General features: G+C 38.5%; 1 protein-coding gene across 8 annotated transcripts in view; it reads left to right on the forward strand.

Annotated features, from left to right (window-relative positions):
• Positions 1 to 23,308, forward strand: part of pmt (phosphoethanolamine methyltransferase) — a 44,100-nt gene extending 20,792 nt beyond the window's left edge. For 2 of the 8 annotated variants that reach the window (XM_034690712.1, XM_034690711.1), the window contains 13 exons: positions 10,467 to 10,626; positions 15,598 to 15,618; positions 18,338 to 18,509; positions 18,886 to 19,041; positions 19,234 to 19,370; positions 19,489 to 19,640; positions 19,763 to 19,951; positions 20,060 to 20,149; positions 20,256 to 20,345; positions 20,460 to 20,582; positions 20,679 to 20,810; positions 22,135 to 22,251; positions 22,379 to 23,308. In XM_034690712.1, coding sequence (XP_034546603.1) covers positions 18,349 to 18,509; positions 18,886 to 19,041; positions 19,234 to 19,370; positions 19,489 to 19,640; positions 19,763 to 19,951; positions 20,060 to 20,149; positions 20,256 to 20,345; positions 20,460 to 20,582; positions 20,679 to 20,810; positions 22,135 to 22,251; positions 22,379 to 22,489 — 1,458 coding nt within the window. In that variant the 5' untranslated portion in view covers positions 10,467 to 10,626; positions 15,598 to 15,618; positions 18,338 to 18,348 and the 3' untranslated portion in view covers positions 22,490 to 23,308. Of the gene's footprint in view, positions 1 to 10,466; positions 10,627 to 13,203; positions 13,372 to 15,597; positions 15,619 to 16,291; positions 16,401 to 16,675; positions 16,803 to 18,337; positions 18,510 to 18,885; positions 19,042 to 19,233; positions 19,371 to 19,488; positions 19,641 to 19,762; positions 19,952 to 20,059; positions 20,150 to 20,255; positions 20,346 to 20,459; positions 20,583 to 20,678; positions 20,811 to 22,134; positions 22,252 to 22,378 lie in introns of those variants that run through there. The other 6 variants (XM_034690707.1, XM_034690713.1, XM_034690709.1 and 3 more) reach the window with 6 other exon arrangements.
• Positions 23,309 to 24,554: the final 1,246 nt, after the last annotated feature.

A 24,554-nucleotide genomic window follows, 5' to 3' on the forward strand; every position in this document is an offset into this window, starting at 1 on the left:
AAATAATCCTAGCAGCAATCAGTGGGGTTGAAAAATTGCTCCGATGTGCAAAATGCAAAAAACCTGCTGTTCCTGGAATGTCCAATTCGCCTCTTGAAGCTGGCTGCAGAAGCCAAGGAATCCCCTTTAGCACCCATGTTATGATGTACATTCAAGCTGCATTTCCACCAAGTGGTCCGGTTCATTTCAGTTCACTCACGGACACCATCTGAACAGTGAGAGTGCCACAGAGATGGATGCAAAGTGAGAGGGAGAAGAAATATTTCCTGTTACCTTATGTGATTTAACAATTAACAAAGCTCTCCTGCAGCCAACGTTATTAGTGACCACCTATTTTCCAACAAAATTTGAGCATAGGCTCGAATAAAGAGCTATAAGTACCTTATTTTACCAAATAACTGTCCTGTACACAACCTGAGAATAATAGAATTGTGTGAAAACAAGACTGGGTTGACTGGCAGACAGACACATTGTAGCTTTTCCCAGGAAACTAAAAGCCCTCTTCAGCTCCACCTCTATTCTTGTTTCTATGTTGACCATAGACTCTAAATAGTTGACGTAGTATCCAAAACATCACCCATCTGTTTCTTAAGCGCTGTTTTGAAGCAAATCATCGGTGGGAGCCATATTGGAAATGCTGAACTCAACCTAACTGATGTCGAGCTTGTGTGAGGTAAAGAGGCGGGATTTGAGCTTCCCAGCCAACAGCTACAAGTCAACTGTGCCTCTCATAATGGAAAACTGCCAGCTTCAAGCGTACACTGGAAACTGCAGTTTTTAACAGCCAGAGGTTGCCACATGATGTTGACCAAAAGTTAGGGTGAGTCAGCATTTCAAATATGGAAACCAACATCATTGGGGTCCATAGTGTCTCCTAGAAAGCGTGAAGTCACTGTGATTAAGTCTAAGAGTTTGTACAGTCTTTGGAATGACCTTGTGAAAGAGTACATTTGTGTCAGTTATCTAAATATCGACAGTGGCATTGGAGGCCCTATATGCTATCATAACTGGCTGTATGTTGTGCCGTCCATCACAAGTCTGTTCCGTGAAAGTTAGCAGTGCATAATTTACCTGGTTTTGTTTTTTTTTATCCTTTGCATGTTTCGTCTATTCTTTCCACATTAATGCTCTTTTTGACTGGTCGACACATTTCCCATGTCTCAAAGATTGTTCCTTTCTTTTCAGTGATGGCAGAAAGGGAAACATCAGAAAAGATTGAAGTAAAACTCTCCTGTGTAATCATGGACACACAAACAGGGCTGCAGAGGTATAGATGAAGGATTATGAGACACAAACAGTGATGGAAGGAAAATCTTTAGCACTTAGTTGACATGTTGGATAATATTTGTGGGAAAGCAATGAAAAGTGTTTTTTATAAGGTATATATGAAAGGAGGGTAAAATGACTCACACAGACCTTGTGCTCTTATGTGACTCATGTCAGGCTGCAGATAGAAAGCACATCACCTGGACAGCAGCCACAAGAGCTTGAGAAACAAGCTTTGTGTAAACCACAGAATGCCTCCCTATCCATCCTGTTTACTGCTGCTTGTTGAGCTGCCTCATCGAACCTGAGGGAACATCCCTGACAAGCTAAACAGACTTTATTTTGGTTTATCTCTTCATCCTCTTTCTTTGGGTTTGTAGATTTTGCACCCAAATGCCCAAACAGTACAGAGTACATGCTTTTGGTACACAAAGTCCCATAAAAACAAATATGGACACTAAAAGTGCACCGGCATACACTCATGAACTGTTTCCCTTGTAGCTGTTCTCCAAAACTATCTAAACTGCACTAAGATCACCCAACGCTCGAGCTATAATCCTGCTTAAGCCGACTTATTGACCTTAGTGTCAACAGAAATTTGATCCCAGAGGTGCTTTTCTGTTTTTGTTTGACATGGTTTTGATTCTCTTTCTCTCTCATCTTCATCTTTTATTCCCCTTCTGCTCCCCTCCATCTCATCTCTCTCCGTCTCATTTCTGTGATATGAAGAAAACACTGATCTCCACCAACCTTGGGGGGCCTTCACTGGGATTAGATGCTTGAACTGTCAGGTCAGGAAGGATGCTGGATGTTGGAGGTGGAGGGTTGGCAGGCCAGGGAGCCACCTCAAGGGTACTGATCCCTGAGCTGATGGGAAAATGAAAATAATTACTTGTGGGGGGCTGTGATTTATGCTGTCAGGCAGGCTCCTAGCTGTGCTTTTTTGGCGCTTAACTGTCTGATTCAGTGTACTGTTATCCCCGGCTTGAGTCTGCAGGTGTCAGTGGGAGGAAATGAAGACAAGCTTTCCCTCCTGGTGTATAAGCGGAGAAGACAAAAATCAGCAACAGCTTTAAATGTTAAACCTTCATGCCCTATCTCTGTGGTATTTCTACATAACCTTTATATGATCCATTTTTATAAAGAAAGCAGAGGGAAGAAGCGCTGACCCAGTCTGCGGCCACCGTAAGATCCCTTCTCTTGAGTAGTTTGCAAGATGCAATATGTTTGTTTTTTTTCAGCCAAAACTGTCATTCTTCATTTGTTTTAGATGCTTCAACTCAAAGCATGAGTTATTTCTGCCCTGAGGTTTGGCCATGAAGGTCCTTTTGATTCATTATTTCAACATGTTTGTGGTTTCTGTTTCGCTCCCAAATTAATTTGTGGCCCAATGATCCATTTATGTTCCGTTACATTATAAATACCCACACACCCTCTGCAGTCTCTTTCTATTAGAATCACAGTTAAAGCGTGAAAGGGAGTCAGACCGAGAGCAGTTTTCAGTCTGCTCTTTTCTGTTTGCAATAATCTTAAAGTTTTGGATCAATGAGAGCATCGGGGTGAACAACACTAAATGAGCAGCTTCTTTTTATTTGAGCTCAAGTTTTTAAGCAGATGTATACAATCATAAAACCCAGTAATTCATAAGCCTGGTGGGAGAAAATGTGATTAAAAAGATGCAGTCTAATAAATCACAGAATATTTCATACACTCTCTCTAAGTATTGATTTTCACATTAAACAAGAGATTGCTTATGGTCCACTGCTGGTCCAGAGGGGGAAATTAATCAGGCTGTCACTGCTACATTTTTGAGTTCTGTAACGTTTTATGTTTGTGCTTGTGCATGCTAAAGTAAATGTAGTACTTGTAGACTGGTGAGGATTTTTTTTTATATGAAGAGTGACATTCTTGATATGAATTCACACAATAGATTATTTCATGGAGAGGCTTAAACTGAGACAACAATAATTGTCATGTTAGAAAGAAAGGTAGAAAGGTACTTTATTAATCCCCAGCAGGGAAATTCAATTTTTTTCACTCATGCTATTTTTGCACATGCTACACATACACTTTTTTTTTTTGGTATATACATACAAATGCACACACACATGCAGTGAACATGCTTAGGGAGAGATGTCAGAGTGAAGATACTGCCGTCAACCAGTGCACCCCGAGCAGTTGGGGGTTCGGTGCCTTGCAGTGCCCAGGCAAGTGAACCAGTACCTCTCCAGCCACCAGTCCACTTGCCAAACTTTGTCCATACTGGGACTCGAACCGGCGACCCTTCTGTTCCCAAGCCAAGTCCCTATGTGCTGAGCTACTGCCACCCCCAGAGAATACCTGTGCTTCATTATTTGTACGCAGAAAGATTTAAAGCTACTGTTAGGAGGTTTTCACCATATTTCACTGCTACAATTTCGAAGATATTGAGATTATGAGTCCTCCAATGAGAGGCACAGCTGACTTGATTGACAGGCGGGAACACTGTAGCTGTTGGCTAGGAGGCTCAAACTCAGCCTCTTTACGTCACACTGGCTCGACAGCAGCAATATGGCTACCGCTGACGATTGGCCTCAAAACAGCGCTTCAGAAACAGATGGGTGACGTCACGGATTCTACGTCCATATTTTATATAGTCTATGGTTTGACCCCAAAACAAAAGCTACCATCAGGTATAACATTGACTGTGTCTGCAGTCTGATTTTACAAGCCTGTAACCCCTACCACCAAATCTGTGCCAATCAGCAGGATTTACAGTACACAGTCCAGAAGTGCTTTGGTTTAAAGTTTCAATGAATTTGCTGACAGAGTTACAGAAAGACAGAGTTTTTGAAGCTTTTGAAAAAGCGCAGTTGGCCTATAGCGGCTTTGAGCGCTGTTCATTATACCGAGGCTACAACTTTTAAAATTGCTGCTGTTATCACTACTGCCTATGACTAACCTCAGGGTCAACAAGCAGTAGTAAAACAAGCTGGACTCCTTTACAAAGATTGATTTTAAGTGACCCAAGTGATGAGTTTGTACTTTGCGTCGCTTTTGCTGTTGAGAGTTAATCATGGTTGTCATTGGGTTTTTGACCAATCAGAATCAAGTATTAACACAGCGGGGTAATAACTTAAAACAGCTAGAGGGCAGCGTGCTATGCTATAAAAAGACTCACACACTTTCAACGACAAACATTTGCTTTCCTAAGTTCCCTTTACATAACGTCGGGGAGAACCTTGTATCTCCATATTTAATCATTGTCATTTTTTTCTGTTAACCAATGCTATTTATCATCCTTTATGTTGTTAGTAAGCTTTCAAAATTCTAACAGATGAAAATGAAAAATACAATCTTTTGGTTGTATCTTGTACAGTTTTTAGTTATGTGAAAATCTGTTTTTCTTTTACTTCCTGGAAAGAAGTGGTTTTGGAGATACAAGGTTTCTGCCCAACGGCTACAATAATTATGTTATTTTGCACCGTCACTTACTCAGTGAGAGACCAAACAAACACTCATCAGGGAAAAGTGCCCTGTTTATGCCAGTTTGCAGGCTGCCTTGCTAATTAGCAGCACAGCCGCAGCCCATTAGACATTAAACATACCTACATGTATATTTCACTCCAGCTAAATTACTGATGACAACACACAGCCCCCCTTAAAGGTTTAGAAACCAAAGAGCAAGTTTTTGTGCTTTCTTCATATCTTGTCCCCGGGATGAAGCTTATATTAGCTGCCGTCAAAAACACATCATGTACACAAGACAATCCTTTCTTTCCCTCAGATGTAGTTCTCCTCTTTTCAGTAATAAACCTTTATTGACAAAGAATCTAAAATAAGTCACACTGGTATGCTTTTTTTACAGGTTAAGGCACCATTTAGCTGCCTGTGGTAGACTCATAACACACTAGAGAGTTTACACACAGTATCTCCCTCAGCCTGGGAAAACATCCAGATCCCCCAGAAGGTACAGGAATATGTCGCTGAAGACAGAGACGTCTGAACTGACTGGCTTGGCCTGCTGCCCTCGTTACCATGCCCTGAAAAAATGGAGGGATGAATGAATAGATAGGTTGTTCTAATTTCTTTTGGTCTTGGCTTGGTACCCTCCATTCCCCTGCCAATGTGTATTTCATTTTTTCCTTCTATATCAGGACTTCTACAGTCAGTAAGAAAGGCTACAGTGAATCGTCATCTCTCATTCTTTCCACAATCATTCTCTCTCCTAACAGATTGTTGTTGACTCTGATTGTTTGCTAGGGCATCTGAAATCAATCACAGTTAGAACAGCCTCTCTTATAACTTATTACATTTCCACACCTTGACAACAGCTTAAAAAAAACTTCATGAGAATCTGAAACACACACACACACACACACACACACAAACACACACACACACACACACACACACACACACACACACACACACACACACACACACACACACACAAGCACATAAATACTCACACACAAATAAATACACACCTCAAGGTCTCCTTCATGTTTGAGCGACCACAGAAATTATGTGCTGATGACACCTAAACAGATTGTGTAATTACTTTTGCTCTGGTGGCCCTGGCCTGCATCGGAGAGACCACGAATCCTGGCGCAGGTTATTACTTTTAACTTTGTGTGTGTGTGTGTCTGTGTGTCTGTGTGTGTGTCTGTGTCTGTGTCTGTGTGTGTCTGTGTCTGTGTGTGTCTGTGTCTGTGTCTGTGTGCGTGCGGTATTAGGGCAGGTGAGGCCTGACAGGGTTAAAGATGCAGAAAGGATAATTAGAGTCTTTAAAAAAAATAAGAAAGAATTCAGTGAGCCTGTGACCCCTCCCTTCTCCTGTGCTTAGTTTAACATGCCCCATTGAAAGCCTGCAGGTAAAAGTCATCCTTATTTCCTCTGGGGACTTTTACGACCTACAGCTTTAAATGTATGTGAATCATCATTCCCTGCTACAGAGTATAACTTGTGGAGCTCTCTCTGGGGGCTAGATTTAGTCTAGAAATGCACCATTAGGGGGTGTTGGACACTATGGGGACCTGTGGCCTGAATTCCTCCTGGCATGTTTAAATAACACTCTTCTATAATTTGCTCACATGTTGCTGCTTCAGGCACATGCTGCTTTCAGGCACTTCAGGGCAAATATACCATTTTTTAAATGTCTTACCTGCTGAATAGAGGAAGAGAGAGGGGAGAAACAATCTTAATAATTGGGTCAACGTTGAAGTCTTTTTCTGTTTAATTGTGATAAAATGAGGCCTTTTCACGCAAGAGGTCGGGCACTTTAATTAGTCTTCAGCTGTGGTTACAGAGCAGATTATTAAGCACTTCTCTGGCAATGACTCCTCAAACAGGACTTCAGGGGTGCTGAACAGCACCGGAGCTGAAAAACAGGCTCCTCTCTGTTGAATCTGTGCTTTCTCTGTATTATTTTGATTACATTTTGAATATTGTTTTTTCCATCTAGACTTTACACAGAACTGTCTTAGTGATGATGACAGTCCATGGTGGTGACAACATCAAAAACTGAGGAGGAATATAAGAAAGAGGAAGAGGAACAACTCAGAAAAGGACATTTGAAATTGATCTCAAGATAAATCATTGATAACCAACAGGTTATAGTTAACACATGTAGTAAAGCTGAAATCACCATCATCTTCAAACAGTTTCAACATGGAGGTGCATACTGCCCCCTAATGTGCATGTTTTAATGGTGGAGTTATTCAAATATTGTCAAACTTCTTCTATACCTGATAATAGAGTACATTCAAAGTGTAATTACCGCATTCAGCATTTTATTTCAGGTCAACTCTGGAGTAATCATGATAAATACAATAAAATATAAATACTGCTTCATCAAGAAAGCTCGCAAAGCTTTCCTTGTAATATTTTAAGTTAAGTCAACTCACATTGTATTGATGGTATTAATTGCAGCAGACTGCAGCACACATTGTGTTTGGTCTCTGGGCTCTGACCTCATCACTCCTCGCAGATTTATTTTACATGCAGTAATTTGAGGAGAGATGAAATAGTGTCATAAACACCTTAGTGTGGGAGCCTGTGAGTGGATGCTGGGGTGTTGTAGGAGCTGAAAGTTTAGTGCAGGGCAGTGGTGCCAATGACAGAAAAGAGGGAGTGACCAGACATCTTGCTGCTTTAATAGACCGCCAAAGTGGGAGGGTACATTTATCAGGTGATTGTGTGAATGACACTTGTCAAATGTGAAATCAGTGCAGCTCTATTTGCCTGCATGAACAGCTTCTAGGTATCACTCTATTTTGCCCAATCACTATATGACAAAATCCTAATCTTGATACAGGAAACACAAAAAGAATCATGAAATTAGCTTCTGTAGATTACAGCGAACACAAACCACAAAGGTAATTAAATATTGTTGACAAAATGGAACTGTTTGTCTTATAGTGGTACTGCTTTACCTGCTTCAACTATATTCTTCATTCAATTCTATGAAAAACAGGGGAGGTTATGTTATTTTACTTTGTCCCTGCTGTATCAGGTAACTATTCTTGTCTTTGAAGTCTGTCAACACTTAAAAATAATTTACTTGCTTTTACTGAGCAACAAACTTGCAGAGTTGAATCATGAAGGGCTGTTTGCACAGTTAGGGAGTAAAGTAAAGTGGATGTAGCCACCATGATGGCCTCCAGTGGTTTCTGGTGTACAGTTTATCAGTTGACTCTTGCATTTTGGCTTTGGCTACTTTGGAGTATTTGAGCCAGAAGGGACCATGTTTGGAAAATATTTGGATCATAGGCTGTTTTCAAAACGGCCTGCTACATACCTACTAATGTAGTAGGCAGTAGGTATTGCCTACTACATACTGCGTTTGAATTTTGTATGTAGTATGACTGTACTATACTGCTAGTATAGTAGGCAGTTTTTGAAAACAGCCATAGACTGTATAGAACATGAACAGAGTCTCAGTGACATTTTCCATTGGTTTTTGGAGAGATGTTTTAATTCAGAACAATGGAGGGCGCCATACTGGAAACACTGACTCAATGTAACTTTGAATAAATGCATAGATAAAGATGAAGAGGTGGAGCTGAGGCGGCATACTGAGTTATAAGAGGAATAATACACAGAATTAAACTCTACTTTCTCAATGTTCACTTTATGTTAATCTGTAAGTGATGAACACTGTTCGCATGTCCATGACTTTAGGATTTATCTTGCAAGGGAAGGAGAAGAGGATTTCAAATGAAGAATGAAAACTTTTCTTGAGGGTATCTTTAACCTTTACATGTCAATCCACTGTTTAATTATATGGCTTGCAGCTCCCAGGTGCATCTTAAATATCACCTGACTTTTTTTTAAAGGGGACCTTGAAAGTTGTTGTCAAAGAATGAACAAGTATTACCTATTATCTGTTCTCTCCTCCACTCTTGTTGCAATACTGTTCCAGTAACAGCCTCAAACTGTCGGTGGTTTAAGTCCCCTGGCGAAAGATTAGTCAGGTGAGGATTTACCACAACAGGTAATGGAGTTATTCCATGCATCAAATCATGCTTACAAAGCATGCCGGCCTACTGTGAGATGTTCCTGGCAGTTAATCAAGTGGAGGAAGTCATGCCTTCTGTCAATGTAATTCTCTGTAGACATCAGAATTTGTAGGGAGACCTTTAAAGTGCCCTCACAGCAGCTGTGTTGCACTGACATAAAGGAATGTTAACTGATAAGTTCAGATTTAAGACATCATCAAACTGCAAATAAGTAGAATAATACGTTTTGTTTAGTGTTTTTCCAGATCAGCTGAAGCTAAACAAAAGTTTATTCAAGCTGAGTCAGCCAGTTAAATGAGACTCTTTAAATTTCTTGTCTTTTAATTACATAATTCACACTTTCACTATCCCCAGAGAAGGTGTCAAATCTTCATTCAAGGGATAGTAAGGTGAGTATCTAAAAAACTGCACTTTTACTAAAATCCAGGCCATGCTTCGTTACATCTGAACTCATGAATTGGTTAGTTATACGAGTTTATCGTATGACTATTCATTCGCTCAGCCTCTCTGATTAGATATAAAGTTGTATGCAATAATATTAATATAGGTGTAATAATCATAACTGTGTCATTATTTTCAGTGAGTGTTGTTTAACATTTTGTGCTGCGTATTCATTTTTTTCTATATACTGTGATGCTTATCTACTTTTATCTTTAATGTAAATCCCATTATGCTGTTTTCAAAAGTATGACACAACTTTGCTTAATATTATCATTGGGCTGCTGGTGGCCTAGCGGTCTAAGCACCCTACATTCAGAGGCCTCAGTCCTCCTTGCAGAGGTTGTTGGTTCGATTCCCGGCCAGTCAACCATTTCCTGCATGTCTTTCCCCACTCTCTACTCCACATATTTCCTGTCTCTCTTTAGCTGTCCTGTCAAATAAAGGCCAAAAGGCAAAAAAAAAAATGTTTTATCAGGGTGAGAGATAATAATGATATTTGTCCAGCTAATGTGGTTCATACCAACTAATGTATGAAGTAACTGGGTAAATGTCCTTTCACTGATGATCTATTAAAGGCAAACTCATTGAATGAAGTCTGAGTGATGTCACCATTAGTTAATGGAATTAATGATACATCCTACATAATACATGCCTCACTTAATCATCAATGAAGTACAACATTTGTAACTTCATGTGAAGTGGTACCAAAAAAATTACACTGCATGATCAATACGACCATTGTGACTTCTCTAGATGTCCCCATGCTTATCAAGGCAACCGGTTTTGTCATAAATAACAATTCCAACATGTTATTTCACCCCCAGATTTCTAAAATATTTGATCTATTTTTTTATTTATTTTGTTACAGATGATTTTGCCAATGTATTATACACTGTGCATCATTTGTGCTCTCCCATTTGTTTACATATCAGCCTTCATAATAAATAACCCTGGTCTGTATAGCTGCTTTGTGGAAATGCTGTTGTCTTCACACTTTTTTTTCTGCAGGCAATGTTTACTGTACCGCTAGTGTTTGTTTAAAGTAATGATGATGGTCTTAAGCACTGAAATGTCAAATTTAAGTGATTGGGTCTTGTCAAAAGCAGTCTGTCTCTTCACCCTCAACTTTTGCTCTCAAAAAATAACTTGGCCTATGTGTTGACTTAAACTTTAATGAGACAATACAGATTCCCACTGAGAGGCATTCTCCTGGAAGAAGCTATTGACTTTTTTTATGTCTCCATTTTTCTTTGACAGGTGAGAGAAACAAGGGTTTAGAGGAGGATGGACTGCAAAGAGCGTACACACAGAGATTAGACAGTAAATCACAGGAGACTTGAGTGGGATCCATATAGAAAGTGTGGAGTATGGATGGGTGAACGGATGAAGAAAGGCTGGACAGCACTGAATAAATAAGGTGAAAAAATAAGAGCAGTGCTATATCTATATATTCTATCATTCAGAATTCCTCCCGAGCAGTAAATCAATAAATAAATACATTTTACAGACGTCATGGTCACTTCCCGCTGATGGTTCTTCCATTTCCCTCGAAAACCTGGAAGATCTGAGATGTGGTTTGTGGGATTTCTGATGAATCTTTCATGCACTAAGATGTTTTTCCTCTAGTGATGGTTTATCTGTACCCAAGTTCAAGTGAAGTGCAATTAGTTTATTTTCTCTCTGGGACCAAGCACTCCTCATACATCTTAGTGTATTATCCACATCATAGTGGCACATACATTTTTGCCTTTTTTTCCACACTGGCTATAAAACAGTCCCAGCACTTCAGCAGTAAAATACTTTCCCGCTCTTCCTCTGTTTGTAAAGTGGACAGAGATCCTCTTAAGTCTCAGGGGAAGTTGCTAATTTTGGAGCGTAGCGATCGAAAACAAAACAAACCGTCTGCACATGAAAGGCTTCATGAATATTTACAAGTGGTAATCACAGTAGACTATTATTATCATTACACCTCTCTTCATGCACGAAATGTAAATCCTGTTCGAATGAAAGACGTCTTGTAACTTACCATTTATGTGTAATTTAGTGTTTTTGAGTGTGGCATTGATCATTTTCTGTTACCTTGTGTAAAAATTATTAAGACACACACTGTTTGCAGCACATTTCATCATCTTTATTCCATTTTTGACTGAGAAAATTAAGAAATGATCTCCAGGCAGAGCTGAAGGTGAACATTTAAAGCTCACTTCCATAGTAAAGGTCAATGAGAAGTCCGCTGCACTTCTTTTTCCATGTACGCTGAAACTGAGAACAAAGTTTTGCACACACACAGTTGCTTGAGTGTTATGTAAGCTTTGATGATGCTTGTTTTCTGCTAATTTGAACACTGTGACATAACGAGCATCCCACTTCTCTGTGTGCCAAACTTTAGATATTCAGAATCAGCTCTGTCTCTCTTTTGTTGTGAAAATGAAGCAGAAGAATTCTAAAGCTGCTTCTACGATTGTTCTTCCAATTACAGATTCACTTTTCTGAGCCTGAGCTCTTATAATACATGAACTTCACATACCCTTTTACAATCAACCACTATTGCAGCTGCTGTACATTTCTCAGGAGAGATTTTTAGTGTGGGCCTTTTCTGACATCTAGTGGACAAGAGTTCAACTATATATTTTTGTTGTTAATGTTTGTAGTGAAGAGTTTCATCTCAACTGTGCCTTTCAATAAGATTTCTTCCTCCCTGTCACTAAGACTGCTAAACCTGTCCCATCTAAAAATTATTCATGAGCATAAAATACACTTAACTTCTCAGGAGGCACTGATCAGCTATCCACTCACAGTTTATTTCACATTTTGTCCCTAAAAAGTCTAATTTAGTGTCTCAGGGTGGAACTCGGAGACTTAATTTATACATTCAATTATAATCAGAATTGAGTTTGGTGTGACTGACCAAATTAAAACCAACTTCTAATTCAGTACAGAAGTTTTTTTTGTTCAGAAACTCTTTTGAAAAATGAATAAATTAGTAATGCATTTAATCATGAATGGTGGCTCAAAGTGTAAAAACTAAGAGACATTTAAGTAATAGCTGGTATCACAGCACTGCATGATTTCAACCGAGGTAAATCATACAGAAACACATCAAAGAAGTGTTGACATTTTAAATGTTTCATTATTGCAGTGTGCTGATTCTGAAACTCACTGTGCTGCACTGAGTAAAAATACTTTATAAAGTATTTCTGATATTTTTTTGTTGGTTTGGCATGTTAAAAATCCAACATTTGTAAAGGAACACAAGTCATTTCAAACCAGTGATTTCTGAGTCTTATTCTTCAGGAAAGGCCTCCCAAATTTCCAATCTACCTTTTAAGGTGCCACAGATGAGCAAAAGTGGAAAGTTCACATTTTAAATAATTCAGAGTCCAAAATTAGTGGACATTCTGTTTTGTCCATAAGAATAAGCTGATATATATTCCTTCCATTTTATGGTTATTAGAGTACATAGAGATTTATTTATATTTAGCTGTTGTACGATAACCAGTTATAATGAGTAGGATTAGGGTTATCTTGGCTCTGATCAAAGTCCTCCCTCTTGTGTCATAGACTCTAGTCTAGATCCCACAGAGAGGCCTACAGTGGCTTTTAAAGCTACATTTCCACCTCCACTTTGAGATCTGGATGTCGTCTCTGGAGGATCTGTCATGAATATAAGACAACCAATGATCACAAGTTTAGACATAATTAGGTTTTGGCAATTTGTCTTTCACTACAGCACACACTTTCAAATCTTAAATGTGGATAATCATTCGCAGGTTCACACTGCTGTGGGAGATCCTGAATTGGTAAAATTAACTTCCAAATTATTTCCTTGTTAAATTAAGTACCAAAAACTTTCTCAAACAAGATTTGAGATTGTCAAATCACAGGTTCCTTTTGATATTACTTCAGCTGATGTTTTCCAGTTGTCATGGAGTTGTCAGTGTTTAAATGTCTGAGTGATTTGACTACTTTTTGTCCATTATGGAGTAAAGTCCAGATTAATTATGTGCTCAGATTTTTCTAATGCTAAAAAGATCAATAATTAACTCTCAGTTAATGCATTATACTTAGTATTTGAAGTCTTTAAACTGATTAACTACTGCAAAAGAATAATAAAGCTCCAACAGCTGAAGAAGTGCCAACTGGACACAAAGTCAAATGGACAGTGAGTACAGATACTGCTCTTTGTCAACATATTCACCAGCACTCACCGTAACACACTTTGATTATTTATGACCATGAAAAGGGACTTTTCCAGCCACTATCTGGACTGAAAAGCTATAAAAAAATGACACAGCTGACCTCATCTGGCTTAGTCTGGTTAAACTGACCTTTGGATGTGGTTGTGTTGAAACTGTGCAAAAAGTCAAATTCATACAATATCTCACTCATGCACACAAATATCCACAAATTATAAGAGAAAAAAGATCTGGTCCCTTTATGTATATTTTTAACTTTAACAAAGACACTGTTTTTTTTTCTATTCAAGAGCATGATCAAGTTGTTGTATCCCCATTTGTTTAGAATAATTAAGACCAACTCAAAAGTCAACAAGTATTACATTTTCTTTGGTTTCCTTTGGTCCTGATATCTGCAACTTTTATTCTGGAGAATCTGTAGAAAGAAGGGATTTCCCCCAATAACATTTTAGGTCAGTTACATTACAGCCAAACAAAAAGGTATTTATGATACCATACAATATGGTACAAATGATATGATAAAATATGATACAATACAATATGAAATGACTCGGTACAATATGATATATTACAATACAATACAATACAATGCAATACAATACAACATGATACGGTGCAATAGGATACAATACAATATATGATTCAGATCAATATAATACAATACTGTACGTTACAATACATTACAACATAACGTGTTACAATGCAATACAGTACATACTAAATGACAGAATGGTTCAATGCAATATGATACAATCCAATTCAATATGATACAGTACAATATGGCAAAATTATTATAGGCTCTTAGTAATACCCAAACAAATTGCATGACATTTAAACACAGTTCCAGCAAAATTACAATCTAATGTCTTATCAGTTTAATATAACTCATCAATTTTCATTATCAATTATTAAAATAGCAATTATCATTTTATAAGCAGCTTGCCAATTTACTGTGAGCATTTTTTTCTTCTCAGATGTCATGCTTTTATTTGTTTATTACCACAAGATGTTTATATGGTTGTTGTAGGTTTCTGAGCCCAATAAAAGGACTGTAGTCCCAAATTAAATACATGAATGATTTGTTCATGGACATGTTTCCTTTGTTTCATGTTTTAAGGTTGTGGCTTGCAATATGTCAAAAATAGCATACAGAACTTACAGAAAATGAGAGCACTTTGCCCTCAGGCGAGAATATGGTACGGTTAGCAAACAGTAAGTCCATGTATTTCACAAAGAACACAAACAATGGCCCCTGGGTTAAAGTCTTGTGTCAGCTTGACCCTTTCAAACATAAAGCATAAATAAGTGTTTACACCACCTGTCTTCTTCAAGGCTTTCATGATGAAAGCTTGAAATATGTAAAAATACACAAATCTGTATCTAACTTATTGTTACTATTTAACAAACTCCTGTCAGGCTGGTTGATTGTGAAACAATATTGTCTCATGAACATGCACTGCCTATTTGAAAGATCACACTCACACACTGATCAAACACTATATACCCCTGAACAACAAGTAAAAAGATTGGCTGTAACAAAAAAAAGTTATTATGACAAATAAATGTTTTTCAATAGCATGCCAATTGGTCCAAATAACCAACCCGATACCTGTGACCAATCATAGGTCACTTTCACATTAGTGTTTTCAGGTCATTTGGTCTGTACAAAAGTGAAAAAGTACAATCTTGCATCATAGCTCACACCTATTTTGGTTGGCCCACTTCAGTGAAACGTCACAAAAGTTTGCTTGGATTTTGGCCAAAGCCCTCCTGTTTATGCAACCATTTCAGTTTTTTTTGGCCCATCTCAGTGTTTTCTCAGCAAAACTAGGCAGGAAAAGAGCAAGACTCTCAGCCAAGCCTAAGCACAGTCACAATAAAGAATAGTAAAAGCTTACTGACACTGTAATAACCAGAGGAAAGAATTATAGGCAGAAGGAGTCCTGATGACAACTGCTCTTAGTCTCTATCTTTGTCCATTAATGATTCATCTCCCCTTTTTTTTAAACTTGAGGACCTCCTCACATGCAATGAAATATATCTGAAAACTCATTTTTAATTAGACACACTAATGAGAATTTATTTAATTTATTATTTGTTAAGAAATACTACTGATGTTTTATAGATCAGTCAGTAGCCATTAACAAGAACAACTCTGGGGTTGACAGGTTGTTCATTTTCTTTTCATACAGTTGCAGATGAATTACTTTCTGGTAAGTGACCCTTTTTAATGACTAATAAAATGCCCTTCATTAGAATTGATAGTTTTATGATTTCTTTAATTTATATTTTTTAGTTTATATTTTGAACAGCAAGCCTAAAGGCATAATGGAAGTTATTTACTGTTTATTCTTCACAGCCTAGCAGCCTAAAGGCAATCTTTTTAGCATGGGGGGATGTAACTGTCACTGAACTGCTCTGTCGCCCTAATTTTTTTCAGCATCTGTTTTTGTTCACCTGTGGGGCCACTCCCACGCTTGCACAGGAAATAATGACATCTGTAAACATCAATGAAAGTTTCACATAGGGTCACACATTGTTGGGTTATCTGAATTACTTATAACTCTGAATAACTGCGAGGGGCACGGGTAGCCCTTGAAGATTTTTCGCCTAATTTAAGATCATAGAAGTATTGTTTTTCATCAATTAGGAAAAATGTGTTTCTTGCACATAGATCATTTTCATTGGCTTATCACAAACATAACCATTCCTAGTGCGTTTGGCCTCTTGTAGTTTTAAATCCAGTTCAGAAATGTTAACAAAATGAGCAGTAGTGCATGATCATATTTATTCAGAGAGCCCATGGCATTGTCGACAAGCGCAGCTACAACTCCCCACCTTAACAAAGCGCAGGTTTCAGCTACACCGTGACGCAATGTTGCGCAATGTTGCGCATGCCACATGACATTTCCTGCTCGTCAGCACAACTCAGGGGAGCTGAGCAGAGAGCCTCGCTGGAAAATTCACCGCACACATCAACATAAAGCAAAAAAAAGTGAGTTTGCTTCACTGACTTTAACTTGTCTGCGTCTGGGAACTCTTGCACAAAATACTTTTATTGGTGTGTGGTGTGCATCCACGCTGCCAGGGGAATCCACGTTGTAAACAGTCCTCTGATAGCGCACAGGTCCTTATGCCCATACGCTCGTAATCACTCCCCTCTCTTTCCCTTTGATCTTATTGGACGCATCCCAATGGCCCGTTTGATACCTGGCGACCATCTACTCCAAACACTGTGATATTTAAAGAGCCCCCACGCCGGGGGAATCCGTCATTCTGCCTCAGGGGATAATTGCACTCCCGTTCTTATAATTAAGACGTTAATTGCCAAAGTAGTTGCACGTTTTAGAATAAGTGTGCAGTAGTTTAAATTAACCAAAGACCACCATGGAGAAAGGTAGGACCAGAGAACAGCTTATTTGCTGTGGGGAGCTGCTTTTGTGTACATATCTTGAAACATGTGTTGAAGCGTGGCGCATTGTGGACTTAGTCAGAGCTGCCTCATATTGTTTTGTTCAAAGTGTTCACTCAGCCAGTGGAGGTAATCCTGCTGTGAAAGCTGTACTGGAATGTGTCAGAGATTTGACTGAGCTGTCAACGGTCAAATGATTCCTGTAGCTTTGTGCGCTGGTATCTGCAGGCATCCCGGTGCTCTGTGTGTAGCAGGTAATGGATGGACTTTGAGGGTTTTTACTTTACTTGAGTTGACATTTGTTTCTGTATTGTAGTGTAGAGCCTCATGTGCTGCGCTGATGGGAGCTTAGCTAGGCATGGTTTGTTGGATGTCAGTGCATGCTTTGTAACAGAAAAAGTTTCAATGGGTCAAAAGTTTGTCTTTAGTGAAATGTTTCCCTTTTGTTTGCTGCAGTTTGAAAAATTATCAGCATAATCAGTATAAATTACTTTGTATTACAAACAGAACATCATGTACTGAAGCTTGTTGCATTATTGACTGTTGCACTTTAAACACTGATGGATTTTCTCAGTTTCTAGAAAGTTGTTAAATGATGAAATACTTAGAGCATCTGTCATCAAGGTTTCAGGCTGTTGTTTTCAATTCTAAAAAGGTGCAGTTTTGCTTTTAAGCACCTTGTGCTTAAATTCTGCCTTCTGGCAAAGCAAGTAAAACCTGCTGTGTCACTTAAGTGGAAAATACTGCAGGCTTCATTGTCAAAAGTCTGCAAAATGACAGACATTGTGATGTAGTATAAGTGTAACATGAACTACTGAATTTTTGTTGAATCTACACAGGCACTGTGAATGTACCACAGAGTGTTGTTATAAGATTTCCGCTGTACTGTGTTCAGTCCAATGGTTAATCTGTGTGACAGACCTGTTTGTGTATGTGGTTTTATGTTTGAACACATTTTAGCTCATAAGTCAGGCATTAACAAACACATTGTCTGGAGTGTCATCTTTTAATTGAATGAAAGCAGCAAAGTTGACAGTTTTGATGAAACAAAATTAACAAATTAAAACCTTGCCTGGATACACATTTGTTTTGAAAATTTCACCAAATAAATATCTGTTTCTATCCTGAAATACTATGATGGATGACTGACAAGCAAGGGTCTTCAAACTTTGCTTCATATCTAGATAAAAAGCTATTTTGGCAGATCCTTTTTTTTAATGGAATCTGTTTCTAAATATAATACAATTATATATACTTAATTGTATTAATATTCATGATTACTTTGTGCTAAAGAAAAAGGGAGCTTTATCCGACTTGAGTCTGGTTTCCAAGTGTAGCAGGCCATACATTTCATCTTCATCTGTCTCAGTTGTTCTTTTCAGGCTAAGCTAAGCATCTAACGTGTAACAACCCGGAATATAAAGTTAATTACAGAAAGTTACAAACAATTAATCTTCTTAGTGATCAACCAACTTTTCTAATAATCTTGTATTAATGATAATATTGGTGTCATTTCACAGCTCGTAGCAACATGACAGAATTTTGGCAGGAGCACTCAAAGGGTGCTACAGTGGAGGAGATGATGCTGGACTCTCGGGCTCAGGAGCTGACCCATCATGAGCTTCCTGAGATCCTCTCCATGCTGCCCTGCCTGGAAGGATCCAGAGTGCTGGAACTGGGAGCTGGCATCGGGTGAGGACTCATCTGCATTTAGACTCGATATCGCTGCAGATGTGTGTGGAAGTATTTGTAAGTTTCTATTAAATTTGAGGGGACTGCAACTGAAGACATGCCATTATGGTTTAACAAGAGTTAGTTCTTCTGTTACAAAGAGATGAATTTAGGTGAAGTTCAGATATAGCAGCCATCTGTTATGCATCTGAACAAAGTTAATGAGTTTTCACTTTGGATAAGACATGACTTTTCATACCTCTACAACAGGCCCTTATTTCTCCTTTAGAATCCAAGTATCAGAAAGCACTTGTGTGTGTTTTTTTTTTTACACAATCCCTACTAGGAGTGGTCATTTTCAAATTTTCTAAAAACTTATACTGACATGTGTCCACAGTCGCTACACCAGCCACCTGCTGACCAAGGCCGCTCATGTGACAGCTGTTGACTTCATGGACAGCTTTGTGGAGAGGAACAAGCAGGACAACGGTCACCACAGCAATGCTACCTTTCTCCAAGCTGACGTCACAAAGATGGATGTCCCCAAAAACAGGTGTGTGACAAGATCGTGTACTCAATGCAACAACAAACTCACTAACTAATCTACAGATCTCTATTGAAGGCTGCACAGACATTCCTATTCTTTGGTCAGGCGAGAAATATACTGAGAGGTTTTTGTTGGACCAATATTCAGCCCAGTCATTCAACAGCTTTCACATTAAAAAGCCTGTGTTGCTTTTTTCAGTTTTGACTTCATCTTTTCTAACTGGCTACTGATGTACCTGAGTGACGAGGAACTGAAGACCTTCATAGAGCAGTCGCTGAGCTGGCTGCGTCCTGGGGGTTTTCTTTTCTTTAGAGAGTCGTGCAATCATCGATCAGGTACAATAAAACAAGTAAAGAAACAGATTACCAACATTGGAATAGATGATGGAAAAATTCATCGCTTTAACAAAAGTGACGAGGAAGAATTCACATTAACTTGTATCTTACTACAAAGGTGACTCCAAGAGGGACTTCAACCCCACCTGCTACCGCACTGAAGCTCAATACAGCTACTTGGTATCATCACTTCAAGTGGAGGACACAGAGGGGGACCAAAAGTTTGGATACGACATTGTGTTGAAAAAGAAAGTTCAAGCATATATTGAGGTAGAACCATTTAACCCTCTGAAATGATGAATTAAACTGCAACCTGTTTAATGATGTGCAGTTAACCCTCTCTGGCTCATCTCCATCGTCTCTGTCATGTCTCTGTCATCTTTGATCTCCAGATGAAAAACAATCCAAATCAGATCTGCTGGCTGCTGGAGAAAGTTCCTCGCTCCTCCAACATGCAGAACGGATTCAGCACCTTCCAGCAGTTCCTGGACAACCAGCAGTACACCAACACGGGGATTCTTCGCTATGAGAAGATGTTCGGAGCTGGTTATGTTAGCACAGGTGGACCCAGCACGACCAAGGTAGGGACGACGCTGGATGGAAGTATCCGAAACGGTGCTTGAATGAATGAGTCTCTTCGGCTTTGTTTGACTTGAGAAAAGACATTTTGGGGGTTTTTTTCTTAACAGGAGTTTGTGGACATGTTGAACCTCAAGCCAGGGCAGAAGGTTCTAGATGTTGGCTGTGGCATTGGCGGAGGCGACTTCTACATGGCAAAGGTAAGAGCAAAGAAATCTTGCAAAGTTATAAATATACCAATGATGATGATAGATAAAAAAGCATTTGAAAGGACCATCAAAATGACATTGATTGTGATTATCTTAGACCTTTGGAGTGGAGGTGCTTGGCCTGGACCTCTCTGACAACATGGTGAACATCGCCATGGAGCGGGCAATCACAGAAAAACTGCCATCAGTATGTCTCACATCCAAGTTTTTCCTGATCCTGTTTTTAAACACCACAAATGATGGTGTTCTTAAAAGTTTGTTTAATTAAAAAAAATCTATGATAGTATGCTCTCTGTGTCAGGTCCAGTTTGAGGTGGCTGATGCCACCAAGAGGATGTTTCCAGAAGGCTCTTTTGATGTGATCTACAGCAGAGACACCATCCTGCACATAGATGACAAACTGGCCCTCTTTAAGAACTTTCATGTGAGCTGTTTCTCATACTTCAGCATTAGTATTAATGCATCTTTCATTTTATTGATATCTTAACATTTTTACATTCTTCTTGTTTTTTGTGTCCAGTCATGGCTGAAGCCAGGTGGTAAGTTACTTATCAGTGACTACTGCTGTGGGGAGAAGCCCTGGACATCGGTGTTTGAAGCCTACGTCAAACAGAGAGGCTACGTCCTCTATACACCCTCACAGTATGGCAAGGTAAACATACAGTAGAGACAACTTGTGCAATAGTTTGCTGGAGGCTTCTCTGCCCTTTGGGGAGTATGACCCTTTGGTCAACTTTATCAATATGGAACAAGAAGATTAGCACCCAAACCATTGCTAGGTCTCTGGTTCACAGCAGTTTGTGTTGGTGCACATAACACTAAATTACCTGGATATACTCACTGATTACATCCTTTTTATATTCAGAGACCCAAAGTTAAATCTTTTAATCCAAAATTGTATGTTTTTCTTTTTTTTTCTACAACAATAAATCCACCAAGCCACTAGGGCTGCGCCACTTCATACCGTCCACAATAATACGGGTATACATTTTCATGTGATATAAAAGGTTATTATCCCATATTATTGATTTAATGACTAGAAGAAAGAATACGCTCCAGAACAGAGCCAAACAGACACACACTCTCTGATCAAGGAGATCTGCCTCCTCCTCCCTGTGTCAAAGCTGAAGTTAATGTCTGCAGTGAAAAAGGCATTGTGACTCAGTCATCGGGTCAACTTGCATTCTCTCCTCTCCAAGTTTGATGTCAGCTCATAACAGCAGCATTGTGTGTGTGTTAGCAATTTTCTCTGATGGTGATATATATATCGTTATTGCAAATTTTCTGAGATATTGTGATATAATTTTCGCACAACCTTACAAGCTATTATATCCAGAATTTTTTCCTAGAGTGATTCAAAGATAATGTTCTGCAAAATAGATCAAGAGGGACACTTTTACATCCACCAATGAGTAATTTGTTTTCAATTCAAAATCCCCACATTGATCTTGTTGTAAGAGCTATAATTTGATAATTGAAGTTAATTTAAGCTTTAATTCTAAATTCCAAATGAGTACATTTTCGGTCATTGCATAACATGTAATTCATGCCTAAATTGTAAAGGAGAAAAACATTTAGCCCAAAAAGAGTTAATTTTGATTGGGTAGCTCCCCTTTAAGTAAATGGGTGACGTCATATAGCTATAGACGTCATATGTTATGCTAGCTGATCGCACTTCAGGCTTTTAAATTGTCCTTATGCCAGAAACACAAAAAGCATAATTTACAAAGGATTAAGATTCCATAATAGATAGAGCCAAATGTGTGTTATGCACAACGCTTGGCCCAACAAATGACTGATAACTGTACTTACTTACATAACTCTATTAACAACACATGCCTCAGACAGGGAATAGAAAGCTCAAAGGTGAATGTGGTGTAACTTTCTGCTTTGTAAATGTGTTGCTCATGTTTTACTACAGTGCACCAGCAGGTGGTGCTTTTCCTACTTCATCTTCTTTCTCTCCTCTCCTGTAGTTCATTGGGGAAGCTGGTTTCTGTAATGTTCTGGCAGACGACCGGACAGCCCAGTTTATCCAGGTGATAAAGACAGAGCTGCAGAGAGCCGAGGCAATTAAGGATGAATTTATTGAAGTAGGAAGCCACACCCCCACAAATACACATACAAACAAAGAGTTTTTAAAAAAAGGTTACACTGTATGTTTTATAACATACTAATACAGCTTACATTGTTAAACATAACTGCCGTTGTGCCCTGCAGGAGTTCTCTGAAGACGACTATCTTGCAATAGTAAATGGATGGAGAGAAAAACTGGGACGCACCAACAGTGGAGACCAAAGATGGGGACTCTTCTATGCAACAAGGGATTGAGTGGTTGCAGTCAGAATGGAGAAGATAATTACAGAAAACACAGAATGTTTTTCCTTATTTTCTTATTGTCTGTGCTTTTATCTTTAGCACTTTATTTAAAGTGAGTTTCCAGTATCATGTCCATGTGCTGACTAAGGAGTTGGAAAATATTACAAAATGATCTCAGTATTAATACGTTACAACAGTGCCAAATCACCTCATACATAAATATATTATTGATTGGTTTAAAAATATCTGTTCAACCATAATTTAATGTATAATCCTGTTTTTATTTTAAGAAACATTATCTTTCATTTAAACATGAAAAATAAAGTCTTATCACAACTTGTTTGTATAGAACAACAGTGAATAAGACAATGTTGTTCTATTGCTCTGACCTGCTGGTTGTAAGAGATACAAGGGCCTATCTCCGGCCATTCAAGCCCTCCTGGGGTCTCCTACAAAATTCAGGACATCTTTTATCATATCGATGTAAGCAGGAATGGACCAGGTTTATTTAGTATGCAGTTTGTAGAGACAATTCCTTTAACTATCAGCTCATCTGCCAGCAAAGTCAAAAACATTAAGGACTATAAAAACAGCAAAGGTGCACATTTAATCACCTCTAACCCCTTTTCAACAGCAATGGTTAATAAATTCAACCACAGCACAATGTACAAGAGGCATAATTTGTACAGAATCAGGCTTTTCAAGCTCTTTTACTTAAAAAAAAAAGAACTTTTGTAATTTATTTTGTAATTAACAGTTAACCTGTTATCATCTGTTCTTTCCCTGTAAAATAATAAGTGGTACAAAGCAATAAAAACACTTCACTGACAACCTTCAGCATTTCGTCTGTTTTTGTTGTTTATTATTGGTGTCTAATGTTAGCCAATGTTGGCAACCCAAAGATGTCTCAGTGATATCACCAGTTTAATTTAATGGTGTTTACCACTTATCTCCTAGCTTACTGCGGCTACACTTTTTATAACATTCACCACTAACCCGGGATTCCCACTTAGGGTCTTTAATAGCAGGGCTACCAAGCCTTGTAATGACTTTCCTACTGATGAAACACTGGAAAAACTCAAAATCTGATTTGAAGCCGAATTGTGCCATAATTTCTGGTACAATTATAAACGAGCTGTAATGTTTGATAAATCTGTTTTTTCATGTTGTAATCCTAGTTTACCTCATTATCTGTTGAGAATTACAGTGGAACACGAGAGAGATAAAACGGCAAACAAAATAAAAAGAATTACAACCAGCTACAACATTAAGCTCTGCTTTATTATTGAAAGCATTATGGTTAAGACGTTTTGTTGTGGTTAAGCTTCTGCTCAAAGACCTTTCATCCTCTAAAAGGGTGTTTTTCATTGGACACTTACAAAATGAAACATGAGTTAGGCCTTTATTCTCAGAGCTGAATATGTTTCATTGCAGAAAGATGCATGCTTCAGCTTAAAGAAGCTTGACTGAAATGCAGACACTGTGACCTGCCCACAGCTTGATAAACTGGATAAACATGGAAGGTCTAATTTGTGATGCTCTGCTTTCTTGTCAGGAGATGGCGGCATTTGGTGACTCAGGTTTTTAATCATCTACAAGCAGCCTCCGTTGATGTAGTCACTTAGTAAAACTTCTTTATCCTTAAAGAAAAGAAAAAGGGAAATAGCAAGGCCATTATGATAACCGTCTGTATGCACCCTTTCTCATAAATATTGGAAATAGCTGTTGATAACAATAAAAGGCAACGTCAAAAGGAATTGAAAGTTAATTAGATAATAAGAGTGAGACTTTTTTCAGACATTATTGAGAAAAATTGCAGCATGCAAAAATTGCAGACATGCAATGTTAATAACATTGGATTTACATAGCTCATGAATTAATTAAATAAAAAAGAATTAAGACAACTAAACAACGTCGAATTGGAGTCAGATAATTATACGGGTCTTGGAAAAACACACTTTTTCTAAACAGCTCAAAAACTTTCATTTTTTACTTATTGAGTTTATAATAGTTTTCAGGTTTCGATTTTTTGTTTCACTTCACTCACTAATGTACAGTCGGCAGCTGCCCTGTTCTG

Source organism: Notolabrus celidotus, chromosome 8, assembly GCF_009762535.1.
Source record: "Notolabrus celidotus isolate fNotCel1 chromosome 8, fNotCel1.pri, whole genome shotgun sequence".
NCBI classification, from domain to species: Eukaryota; Metazoa; Chordata; class Actinopteri; order Labriformes; family Labridae; genus Notolabrus; species Notolabrus celidotus.